Raw genomic sequence first — 12,871 nt, 5'->3', positions numbered from 1 at the left:
TGAGACATAATTTTATGTCCTTGTGACCTGTTAGTTTGACAAGTGACTGTTATTAATTATAACAACACACTACAGTACTGTACTATTAAAACAGTATGATATTCAGTACAGAAGGACATCAGCAGGCTGGCAAACAGTTCTCCCTGCTTTATTAGTTTATTGATTCCAAAACAAATGCTTCATTCATTTTTTACGAAATGTAGAGGCTCTTTATATCAAGCATTTAAAAAGGCTTCAGTGATATGGGATATTTTGAGATTGGTGCAAAAGTGACTTTTTTGTTCAATCGAAAGTCTGTAAAAATCTGTCATAGTGGGGTTTGAAATTTGCTTTTGCTTCTGTTTTACAGAGAATAAAACACAAGAAACATCTCACAGTCATAACACAAAGTTGCCTTCTCTAGACAGCAGACTTTTGTTAAGACAGTGCCCTTTTTTTAAAACCTGGATATATAAGTACAAGTTTTAGGGTATAACGTTGACAGTTTAAAGACATAAATTTAAAGAATATAGAACACAAATACAGCAAAGCCTGGGTCAAAGAATGTCGAAATATATATGCATGCTTTCTTCATATTCATCAAAACAAAATGCAATTGCATGCTAAATCCCTAGTTATTGTAACAAACCAAACTGCATTTCCAGTAAGCTAAATGGATATTGTTAGGAAACGGGACTGTTTCCCATAAGGCTCTTATGAAGTTACTCTCTCTGTCTCTCTCTGTCCTTAATGGAGGATTTGGCAAGGTAATGTTCCTGTATATATATGTAAAAGTTAAGCGTGGTTCTTTTCAGCCTTTCTATGTGCTAATGTATGAATGTAGTCAATAGTTTTACGGTACAGTTTCCTCTCTTTCCTTTATAGTAAGTGTCACTGAGGGATTTGTATTTCTCTGCGCTAGCAATAAGTAATCAGATGCTTAACACACTCTTTTAACGAGCTCTTCTTAGGATACCAAAACATACTTAAACAGCTTTAAAAAAAAAAGAAAGAAAAAAATGAAAAAAAAAGAGATATGCTTATGTGCTAACACAGGATAGTGCTGTTATTTGATCAGACAATCACTTGCACCAAACATCTTAATCACCATCAACTGTCGCAAATAGGTGGCAAGTGGTGCTAAATTCTCGTGTTTATTTAAGAGGGTGCTAAATGAGACAAAAGACAACACAAAAATGAGACATATGCATTTTAACTCTGTGTAGCTACACGCTTTCGCTTCAATTAAAGCATTCTCTATTTATCTGTCAGAATGGAACATCTTTACTCTCTTTGCTCATACAGTGCTCCCGATCTGCGCATATTTTCTAAGCGTCATGTCACCTTTTCTCTCTGCGCATTCTCGGTTTATAAATGATTGAATAATGCCTGCAGCATTATATATGTAGATTACTCTTTAAAGAGCCCTGAATTCTCAGCGATGTGTTGTCTTTGTCAGGCCTTGTGTGACCTGGGGTGTACTTTCAGCAGAGCAGGGAGTTTTCCGCCAAGTTAAAACGATGAGATGTTGTTTAGCTGCCGCAAGCTCTCGTTGCCGCAGAGCATGTTGACGGTTTAAATGTGCCAGGCAGAGAATAGGCTGTCAGAGACAGCTCTTCTGCTCTGACAGCACCAAGCACCGCGCAATTACACGCAGGTGTTTACCCATTTAGACGGCCCGAAAGCATTCATTAGAATTTGCAGAACTGTTTTACCCTGCCAAAAAAGAGCTCATGACTTTCACTGCAAATATGTAGTGCTTCAGGGCAGAGACAAACACTTTGATCAAAAAATCATTAATTAGACAGTGGACTTCAAGAGGGTTTGATGGTAATTATTGACAAACTGCAAGAGAACGCATGCACTTAAACAGCTGCCCAGCTCTAGTTCATATTCAGCTTTGAGGGGGAAGGATACACTCTCGCTCATCTGTTTACAGTGGAAAGTTTGTAATATGACAGTTACCGATACTCGATGTAACACCTCGTTTGACTCATGGATTGACTTGTGCTTGGATGGTCCATTAGCTGATTTACATTGTGACTTTCTTAACACATCTCTTATGTGCTATGATGTACAAATTTTGTGTGTGTTGGTTTTCAATTAAAGTCTTAAATGGTTTCAGATCTCTGTTTTAAGATTTACTCTTACTGTGTGGTCAGCTTATAGCAAAAGTATATGTGTATGTAAATCTGTTCGCAGGCTTTGCGTCACCTCCATTATAGGTACAAACACAACAATTTGCAATTCTCAGTGTGATGTTTTGTATCGTATTTGGCCTGTGTTGGATGACAAAATGTTTGCTTGGATCTTACCAAAGTTTCTGCTCTCATATAAACAACATACAACAGAACAGGAGAACCTAGTCTTAATAACCTAGTCTTAATAATGTCACCAGAATGCTTCCTGCAGTTATAAATGGGTCTTTCAGTACACAAGGGAAAATAAATGTACCAAACAATTTCTCACTGATATATTTTTTTCTGTGATCTTGATAGAACTCAACAAGGTGTGCATTAATTTGACAGGGTTTTACATAAATGAGAGCACCAGACTGGTTTACAGACACTAAATGAATTTTACAAATGAAAACTCCATACGAATCCATGTGAACATTGTTGCAGGCAAGCGCTATATCTATTTATGTCCTATTCAAGCTTTGTAAACCACATACAATTCCCATACATGTAACAACTACTTGTTTCCATTTTTAATCTTTTTGCTGGGTGATATAAGCAATTACACAACTAATCATTAGCGAATGCTTTTTTTACAGCTCTTTTCTCACTGTGAATAATTCCTGTTTTTTCTTGGTGTTATGGGATATTTTTTGCCTTTTCATATTCTGGAAAGACAAAATTCTAGCTTCTTAAATGATGTTTGTTACTTAAACCTTTGTAACTTTATAGTCTTTTTTTTACAGCAGTTGTGTGTATGTATGAGTGGGTGCGTGTCAGTGTGTGCATGCATGCTTTTTTGCAGAATGTTTAGTACTGCTATGTAGTGTTGTATTGACAGTTGTTAAATGACAATTTATTTCAAACAGTTTGCAAACTGATTTCTAATCAAACTGAAAATCGCTTATCAGACACTTTCATGCTCTGATTCGTGTTGTGTAGAGCTTGTGTAAATCAGGTTTTTTTGTGTTTTACTTCTTTCAGTTAAATAAATAAAAGAAATAAAAAAAAAATATAAAAAAAAAAAACAAACAAAAAAACACCTTTGTAGCCTTTGTAACTTTTATGTGACACCCTGAATTGTGTGGGCCTAAACAATATGGTGCAAAAAGTATCAACTGGGCATGAGAAAAGTTTGTGTGGAAAGCATTGGGCCAGTCTAACTTAAACATTGTTTTTCTACTCCATGAATTTTTGCTCTGTTGGGTTTTGATGCACAGCTCTTTTAATTTAAGTTGATTCCAGTGGTCTGTTTTTCTGCCAATCATTTATTAATTAGAAACCTGAGGCTAGTTCAATCTATAGATTTGTTTCAACTGTGGGCCTTGCCTGTGCACTTTCACAAAAAAAGACAAACAAACACTGTTGCATTTTCTCGCAGCACATTCAAATGAAAACACAGAGTTTAGCGACTGTTTCAAAGAGTTAGGCATCAAAAACTTGACGAACAGTTGAAGAAACAATAAAATATTTACAAAAAATGTTCATTGACAAAAGAAAATACACAAACTGGAAATGAGCTGGAGCTTTATGACAATGATATTACATAGGAATGTGCCCCAATCTGCTTCAAATGTGAAATCGGGCTACTGCCAAACCTGCACAAACCTCTTTATAAATGTCATCCTTATCTGAAATTCTAAAAACATTTCAATATTCATTTTCTTTTTATTTCTGCCTGTGTGAAAATGAGACTTATCAAGTCTTTAGGTTTCACATTTTTTATTCACAAAAGAAACATCTGGTTAAGGCTCACATTATTTTGAGATCAAACACGTTTCGACTGAAGATTGAGACAGGTCCATTTAAAAAAAAAAAAAACGTAAAGTAAGTAAAGTTCTCTTTATTATTAAGGTAGACTGATCATCTTAAAAAGCAGGAGACAGGGAGAGACAAGCCTACTAAAGCATACTTTGCCCTGTGAACTTGTCGATATAATGAAATTTCCTCAGTCCCTTTTGGTTTGCTGTAGGAAAACCACAGGTGTGGCCCACCAGATGAAAGGAGAGACACTTTGCAATTATCGTAACTTTGCTTGTCAAAAACATCGAGAACCAGCACCCAGGTCCATTCATCTCCTTTCAGTTACTAATTACTGAGATAATAACAGATTTAATAGAACCATATTCTGCTTCTGCATAAATGCTGATTAGTGTTGATTCTCAGTTTTATATAATACACTCAGTGTGTATTCCACCTTCAGTCTCTCTTAAAGCCAAGTCTGTAGTGCTGACGTATGTGCAGGAGTGAGACTGTAAGCTGTTAGTCTCTATCAGTCACTTAATGTATGTAGGTCAGAGAAAAGAGGATATATTGAGAGACACAATGAGGGAGGGAAAGGGGGAAATTATCCCTATTGTTCACATGACATGACTTTTCGTTTTGTTCTTTGATCCGAGTAAGAATCAAAGACTGTTTTTTACCACAAAATGATCAAGTGATAAAAATGTGGCAGGGAAGTGCATCATGCACACACAAAAACAGTACCCTTTTTGATTCATTCTCAAAAACAAAACTTGGGTTTAGGGGTGGTGCCATGGCTCTCAGTAACATTTATAATGTGTCTCCCAAAACCAAATCCAGACTCAGGCCTGAGCAACACACAAACAGACTCTTGACCGCTGCTGTGTGTTAATTGGTCCACAAGTCAGTCGTAGTGGTGATTTCTTATTTAGTGTTCTGCAAAGAAAACCAAGCAACAGAAATGTACTTTCAGTACACACATGCACCTGATTATATGTGACATTTGATCTCTTTAGATACTACTACTAATAAAAAACAACCCTACCAGTTCTGCTTACACTATAACTATTACTGCTAATAATAATAATAATAATAATAATAATAATAATAATAATAATAATGATAATAAAGATGCCTGGCTGTACCTCATCTTTAGAAGCTGCATGTGAGGTGTTAGAAGAAGAAATCTGACAGAAGCTGCAGGACATAAAACAATAAATTGCTACTATTAATTATTTAGCACCTGAAATGTCTCTTGCACTCATACAAGGATCAATAGATTTTATGTACATTAAAGGAATAGTTCACCCAAAAACGAAAATTCTGTCGTTATTTACCCTCATGACTTCCTTCCTTGGAACACAAAAGCAGAGGAACATCTTGGCTACTCTTTGTTCATAATTTTAACAGAAAAAGAATGTAAAAATGCTTCAGCAAAAAAAAAAAAAAAAAAAAAAAGGAAAAAAAAAAAAATAATATTAATAATAGATTAATTAGCAGGGGATTTCAAAACAAATGTTTTGGCCAAAAGCCTTCCTCAGTGTCATAATACGTAATAAATACATTGTAAAATACAGTAAAAATATAAGTTTTTAGAAGTCAAAAGTATGATTTACCTTATTGTTCATGGTGAATATTTATATTGTGTTTAACAAGACAATACATGTATTTTTTACGGTAAACTATTGATAGAATTATGGTACAAAAACAATCATTGGGCTCTTACCCATAACATTTGTTTATATTTTATTATAATATATTTCTTTATTCATGTTTTGGATAACAGTTATGTGCATTGGAGTGTTTTGTTACATTTTATCTTGTTTAGTTAATGAATGCAAATTATTTAGGAAATTCTGATCCTCACGCAAACATATTGTATGGCTTCAGAAGACTTGGAATACAGTGCACAAGTTATATGAACTACTTTTACGGTGCTTCTTTGGTAATTCCTTTTTGGCCACAATGAACTGCTATTTTAAAGATTCTTAAAATATTTCTGCTTTTGTGTTCCACTGAAAAAAATATAAATAGCACACTAGTTTAAGACAACGTGAGGGTAAATAATAAGTAAATAATGACAGAATTTTGGGGCGAACTATTCCTTTAAATATGACTTGGACACCTGTGTAGCGTGCTCTGCACACAGACTGGAGAAATAATTGGGGCGTGGTGCTTTATTACTGACTTCCTTTTTTGTTAACTTTGATGCTTTGCATTAGTCGAACCTTTTATCTTAGTATCCTCTGAGAGTTCCCCTCAGGGATTTGTTCTAGCATTGTGAAAGGCCTTGAACTTTCCACACAAGTGTGTATGTGTGCGTGTGTGTTGGCTTGGAGAGCAGCCATGAGCCGTGATGAGAATCCTCCTAAATTCAAACAGGCAGACAAACTTGCCAAACTGCTGTCTCATAAGGAATAGTTCAGAATTTGGTAAAAGATCAGCCCATATCTATTTAAGATTGCACACACTCACATATAAACTCATTACATCTCTGTGTGTAAAGTGATCTCTGACCAGCAGCTCACTACGGACAGCAAAGCTCTGTATTTGGAATCCTGGCACTTAACATGGGGCTTTTAACTTGAGGTTTTTGCCTTATAGCCCACTTGCATTGACAAACTCAATACTTTAAGTGATAGTTCACCCAAAAATGAAACGTCTCGGTTGCTGTCGTAACCTCCATTCCCTGGTATGCCATAGCGATGGCATCCACGATCCAGTGGGCAAGCCTCTGTTTGGAGACAGCGTTCCCTTTCCGCTGTCTGCCAAAGCAGACAATGAGCTGCTCAGAGCATCTAAAGCTCTGCGTGCGACCAAGTAGATGTGCAAAGTACGCACTGGACACAGCAACGACAGGGCTGGGTCTGCCTCCTCCTGGGGCAGAGCTTGCAGGTTCACCACCTGATCCCTGAAGGGGGTTGTAGGAACCTTGGGCACATAGCCTGGCCGGGGTCTCAGGATTACGTGAGAGTCACCTGGACCGAACTCCAGGCAGGTATCGCTGACAGAGAACGCTTGCAGGTCCCCGACCCTCTTGATGGAAGTGAGTGTAATCAGGAGGGCCGTCTTCAAGGAGAGGGCTTTCAACTTGACTGACACTCGCGGCTCAAAGGGGGCTCCGCGAAGGCCCAGGAGGACCACAGAGAGATCCCATGAGGGGAACAGGCATGGCCTAGGAGGATTCAGCCTCTGGGTGCCTCTCAGGAACCTGATGATCAGGTCGTGCTTCCCTAAGGACTTACCGTCCACTGTATCGTGGTGTGCTGCTATGGTGGCCACATACACCTTCAAGGTGGAGGGGGACAGCCTTTCCTCCAACCTCTCCTGCAGGAAGGAAACCACTGACCCGACTGCACATCTCTGAGGGTCTTCAGCTCGGGAAGAACACCAATTCGTGAACCGATGCCACTTCAGGGTATAAAGCTGCCTCGTGGAGGGAGCTCTGGCCTGAGTGATCATGTCTACCACTGCTGGAGGTAGGCCACTTAGGTCTGTGCAAGTAGGCTCACTGGGGGGAATGCATACTTGCGCAGCCCCTGGAGCCAGTTGTGTGCCAGCGCATCTGGGCCGAGGGGGGCCTCCGTCGGAGAATACCAGAGCGGGCAGTGGGAGGTTTCTCGGGAGGCAAATAGATCTACTTGTGCTTTGCCAAACCAACTCCAAATCAGCTGGACCACCTGGGGGCGGAGTCTCCACTCTCCCCTGAGAGTCACCTGCCGCGACAGCTCGTCCGCTGTGGCGTTGAGGTTGCCCAGGATGTGAGTGGCCTGCAGCGACCTCAGTCGCCACTGACTCCATAGGAGGAGACACTAAGCTGGCCCTGGGGCGAGCTTGTCTCCTCTCGGAACTCGCCGGGGGCAAACGAGCGTGCTGGGAAATGGGAGGTCCGCGGGGATTTACCCGGCAGAGCCCATTGAAGCCCCCAAATTGCCTCCAGCGCCAGCCGGGCCGGCCTCATACCCGAAGGTAAAAGGCGTGTGGCGGCTAGAGTGGCTTTCCCCCGGAAGAAGGAAAGCCGCGACCGCAACCTTGCCATGGTCATATTCTCGCAATGAGAACATGAACCATCCACGAACGCTGCCTCAGTGTGATCGCTGCCCAGACACGTGAGGCAGTGCCCGTGGCCGTCGGAAGCGGAGAGATAGCGACCGCATCCAGGAATCACACAAAGACGGAAAGGCATCTTTATAAAGACGCGTCTTTAAAAAGATGTTCAATGTCAATGTGTGTGCTCTAATAGAGAAAATATACTCTTTAGCAGGAATATACACTCTTTTAGCGCTGTCGAAGCGCCCAGGGGCGAAATCTGCACTCGTCGTGCAGAAGGAGAGAAAGCCGCTGGAAATGCGCCGTATATCCAACAGCATAAGCTTCTTAAGAGGTGAATGGAACAGCAGTAGTATTCAGCTCGCTGATAGTACAACCGCTCGGCTCCGAAGAAAAATCTGAATGAGTGGTTGCAAGCCAGCTCCTTTTATACCTGTATGTCCAGGGAAGTGGCATGCAAATTCCACTCGCTAATTCTCATTGGCATTTTCTCAACGATCTGAGGTGTTTGGGGCTCCCAAGGGTGACCCCTAGTGTCACTACATTGACACAACTTCGAGTGAGTGACAGAAGGGGAAATTATGTTATAATTTATTCATTTTTGTTCCAAACCTGGAAGGGGTCTGCCTAACATCTTCATTTGTGTTCTATGGAATGGATGACAGAAGTTTCATTTTTGGATGAACTATGCCTTTAAGCAAAGGGGTTCAAATAAGGCTACTGTGGGTGCAAGTGTGTGTGTGCCCATGTAACCCTTTCTCCAGACGTGGATCGGATTACCTACTCTAAAGTACCCATCTATTTGAAGGGTTTAAACTAAACCACCATGTAGGACTAAACAACTGATCGGATGTATATCTAGTTTGGTTTTTATTTGGCCTGTAACACAAGGACGTTCTGCATGTGGTCCTTTATTAAACTCAACTTTATTTAAAAGAGCCACATCAAAAGTGTATTGAGTTTTACTGGAGTGGTTTTAAGTGAGGTCAGGCAGCTGCTGGAAACAATGAAAGGTTCTCACACACACACACACTCGCTCATGAGACAGCAATTGCCCATGCATACGCACATACATACCTCCCCATCTGTCTAGAAGCATTTTCGAAAAATTTGGTTTTGGAGGCGACACTGTGGAAAGAAAGACGGAGACAAAAAAAATATATATGTCAATATAACACTGATTATGAACTGCAATAATTTATTAACCTAAATCAGGGTTTGAATACTTTAGAATTGTTTATCTAAAAAATTTTAATTCTAATTTATTGTCAATTTAGTTTAGATTTAGCTGGTTTTACTATGTCTGTTAGTTTTAGCTTCTACAGTGTTTTCTCATTTCAGTTGATTTATTTTTGCATTTCAGTATCTTTAGTTTTTATTTTAAATTTAGCTTTCGTATTTTAAGAGCTTCCAAAGTTAATGCGTTAACTGATATTTTTTAAATATGTTTCACAAATTTGCATGCTCATTTAATCCTTGAATAAGATGAAGGTAAACAGAGTAGGCTTGCTGTCCAAGACTCGAGGGACTACTTAAACTAGACAACTGTACTTAATAAATTAATTAAGAAATCAATGGTTAAATAAGGCAGAAGATGGGTGGTGGAGGGATACCGAAGAATTATCACTGTAGTGAGGAATAAGCAACGGTTAACATTCTCATGTGTCATGACTGACATGCTTAGATGAACTAGCTACTCCTGAACCTTTGTTTAGATCTAGCTAAGACCAGCCAGGGTTATCACAATCTAATGGCATTTTAAAAAAGGTGCATTTTAAGGTCTTCAAATTTCATAATATACTGTGTATGAAAAAACTGAAGCAAAAATACAGTGGTGGTTCTAGCTTGTATGGCAGATGGTGAAGAAGAGGGAATCCGGTGGATACGTGACAGCTGCCCATGTCGCCCATGCCAAAATCCACTACTGCTAAAATTAATTTGTGGTCATTTTTATTGCAGTTTGTTTTGGAGTCATAAAAATATGTTTTAGTTTAGTTTAGTTTAAAAAAAATTCCAATTATGTTTTTTTATTTCAGTTAATATTTTAAGTATCCATTATTAAGTTAAGTTAAAATGTTTTCATTTTTACTATACCAGCACTGAATAGGACTGTTTTGATCATATTTGTTTTTTACATTTTCTTCATATTGTTTTTAACATGCTGTGAAGAAAATTGCTGTGGTCTCTTCTGAGGATGAAGTTTCAATCTTAAATCCCAAATGTGGAAATGTTGCTCTTTTCAGATCTGAGTCACTCTTTGCAGTTATATCTCTTGTACATGTACTGACATCTGCATTGAATCTTTGAGCATGCGTGCACGCATGTGTGAGTGTCTGTAAACAAAGAAACTGGTTTTTCTGTTAGGGTGAAAAATATGAACGCTAAGAGGAGGTCTGACTGACAGCTTCCCCCTGCCTGAACTTGCTGTTCACACTGAACATATTTCTTAGTTGTTTTTTAATAGTTTTTGTAAATTTGAACATGAGCTAGATGGACATCTTTGATGTTTATTTCAGCAACTTGCACAGGAGCCCTGCATTTTTTTAATCACCTGCATTCTGTTCCATCTAACTTTTTTCGGCGTGAAAGGACCCATATACTTGTGAGGACCTACTTTACTATTGTTCTTAATTAAGCCTTTTATAATTACTCTCCCTAACACTCACAAACACCTTTGGCCATTTTTTTATTCATTCAATAAGTCTTTGCTTTCAGTTGGCTTTTAAAGGTTTTACAAAAATTGTTGTGACATTTCTGAGGTATATGCACACACATCTCATTTTCGGGGAAGAAAAACCTTGAGACTGGACTAAAAACAAAAGATAAATTATCCACTTTCATCCTGTAGCAGTACAAGATGTGTGTATGTGTGTGTGTGTGTGTGTGTGTGTGTGTGTGTGTGTGTGTGTGTGTGTGTGTTTTCAAGAGACATTTGATTGAAGGAGGTCTGAGATAGTGACTATGTGGCACCACGGCCAACATGCCCGTATGTTTTCTCAGAACCAGAGGTGGTCTAAGATTACCGCTCCCTGCTCCTGCTCCTGCTCACAGAATGGTAATTATAATGTCTGACATGCAGAAACATATCCTAGATTCTAGCATTATACAGACAAAGTCTGGTGTGTATAGTATATTTATAGTGCCTTTCAAAATAATTTAGACCTTTAACTCATTCCCTCAGTGAATTGCAAATCCAATGCTGAAATTTACCTCTGTTATATTTACTGAAACTCAAAAAAGTATTTTGAAGTTACTTTCACTATCTGGCCAAAAGTATGTGGACAACCCTCTTCTAATTGACAGGTTTTGCTATTTAATCAACACTCATTACTAACAAGTGTATAAATTCAACCTTACAGTCATGCAGAATCCTTAGGGGCTGTTGAGACAGAACACTTGAGTTAAGAAAAGCTAGACACAACGCAATGAATGCAGATGTCTTGTGTGACTTGTTTTTAAAAGTTAAAGTTGTTTTAACTTGACACAGCATCTTAAAAAAATGGCACTCATTTGCAAGACACTCAAAAAAAAAAACAGTTAGACGTGCATGGCGCAATGGTCAAATGCATCCATCTAGCACGTTTACATACTGTTTACATGTTCATTAATGTTCTTGTGTCTCCAAGAAGAAGAGTGGAAGCTGTTAGAGAGGACCAACTCCCTATTAAAAGAATAGTTCGGCCAAAAAATGCAAATTCTCTCATCATTTACTCACCCTCATGCCATCCCAGATGTGTATTACTTTCTTTCTTCAGCGAAACACAAACCAATATTTTTAGAAGAATATCTCAGCTCTGTAGGTCCATACAATGTAAGTGAATGGGTGCCAAAATTCTGAAGCTCCAAAGTCCACATAAGGGCAACATAAAATTACTCCAGACAACTCTGGTGTTTAAATCCATATCTTCAGAAGCATTATGATAGGTGTGGGCAAGAAACAGATCAATATTTAAATCATTTTTTACTATAAATTATCTTACCTGCTCTTTTACTTTCACTTTTATAATCTCCTTCTTCTGTTTCTGTTTCTCATCCACACCTATCATATCATGTCTGAACACATGGATTTAACCACTGGAGTCATATGGATTATTTTATGCTCCCTTTATGTGGATTTTCGAGCTTAAAAATGTTGGCACCCATTCACTTGCATTGTGAGGACCTACAGAGCTGAAATATTCTTCTAAAAATCTTCATTTGTGTACTGCAGAAGAAAGAAAGTCATACACATCTGGGATGCCAGGAGGGTGAGTAAATAATGAGAGAATTTTCATTTTTGTGTGAACTATCACTTTAATGCCAATTTTGTTGAAATTAAATGCTCAACATGCTCATAAGCACTGAAATAATGGGGTGCTTCACAAACGAAAGGCTGAAGACTAGTAAGGCTGTGTCCTTCCTAGACCAGTCCTTCTGAGGCTGTAGGCTAGGCTCCTCCTCAGTACTCAGCGCTATGAATGAGATGGTCTAGTAGGTCCACATGGTTACGTCATAAAGGTTTCGACCTCCATGGTCATGGCATGAACATTTCAAAAATAAATTATTTGTGAACCACTACAACTACTTTGAAATGGAGGAAGCCACCAGGAGGGTGCACATCTGTTTGATTTGTTTTCTGGTATTTTCTTTAAAAAAATCTGAATTGTGCAAAGGATTGTGGGTGATTGAAGACCGTGAGGGATGCACCTGATGCATCCTCCAAAATAAGCTGAACAAAGGCTGCAAAACGAGGCTGCCTTCCAAGTGTCCTCACAATTGAGACAGTGCTTGATGACGTGGCAGCTGAGATATCTAGCCTAACTAGGATGTAGCCTTCCGATTGAGAAGCACCAATGATTTTGTGTTAATGTAAATATAGCAGAAAAGATTAAGTACTTTCTACATTGAATAAGTTAAAGTGTAAACTTGAAAATATTGAGTCA

The 12,871-nt window shown here is 38.8% G+C and overlaps 1 protein-coding gene across 1 annotated transcript in view; it reads right to left on the bottom strand.

Annotated features, from left to right (window-relative positions):
• Nucleotides 1-3,838: 3,838 nt before the first annotated feature.
• The window catches only part of LOC127436417 (oligophrenin-1-like), a 53,732-nt gene continuing 44,699 nt past the window's right edge, over nt 3,839-12,871 (bottom strand). The window contains exons 22-24 of the mRNA XM_051690539.1: nt 9,027-9,077; nt 5,045-5,096; nt 3,839-4,835 (exon numbers count right to left, since the gene is read on the bottom strand). Of these exons, the coding sequence (XP_051546499.1) occupies nt 4,824-4,835; nt 5,045-5,096; nt 9,027-9,077 (115 nt within the window). The 3' untranslated portion in view covers nt 3,839-4,823. The remainder of the gene's footprint in view (nt 4,836-5,044; nt 5,097-9,026; nt 9,078-12,871) is intronic.

This window comes from Myxocyprinus asiaticus, chromosome 4 (genome assembly GCF_019703515.2).
Source record: "Myxocyprinus asiaticus isolate MX2 ecotype Aquarium Trade chromosome 4, UBuf_Myxa_2, whole genome shotgun sequence".
In the NCBI taxonomy this organism is placed as follows: Eukaryota; Metazoa; Chordata; class Actinopteri; order Cypriniformes; family Catostomidae; genus Myxocyprinus; species Myxocyprinus asiaticus.
The sequence above is the reverse complement of the archived record's forward strand: the minus strand, read 5'-3'. Positions and strand labels throughout refer to the sequence as shown.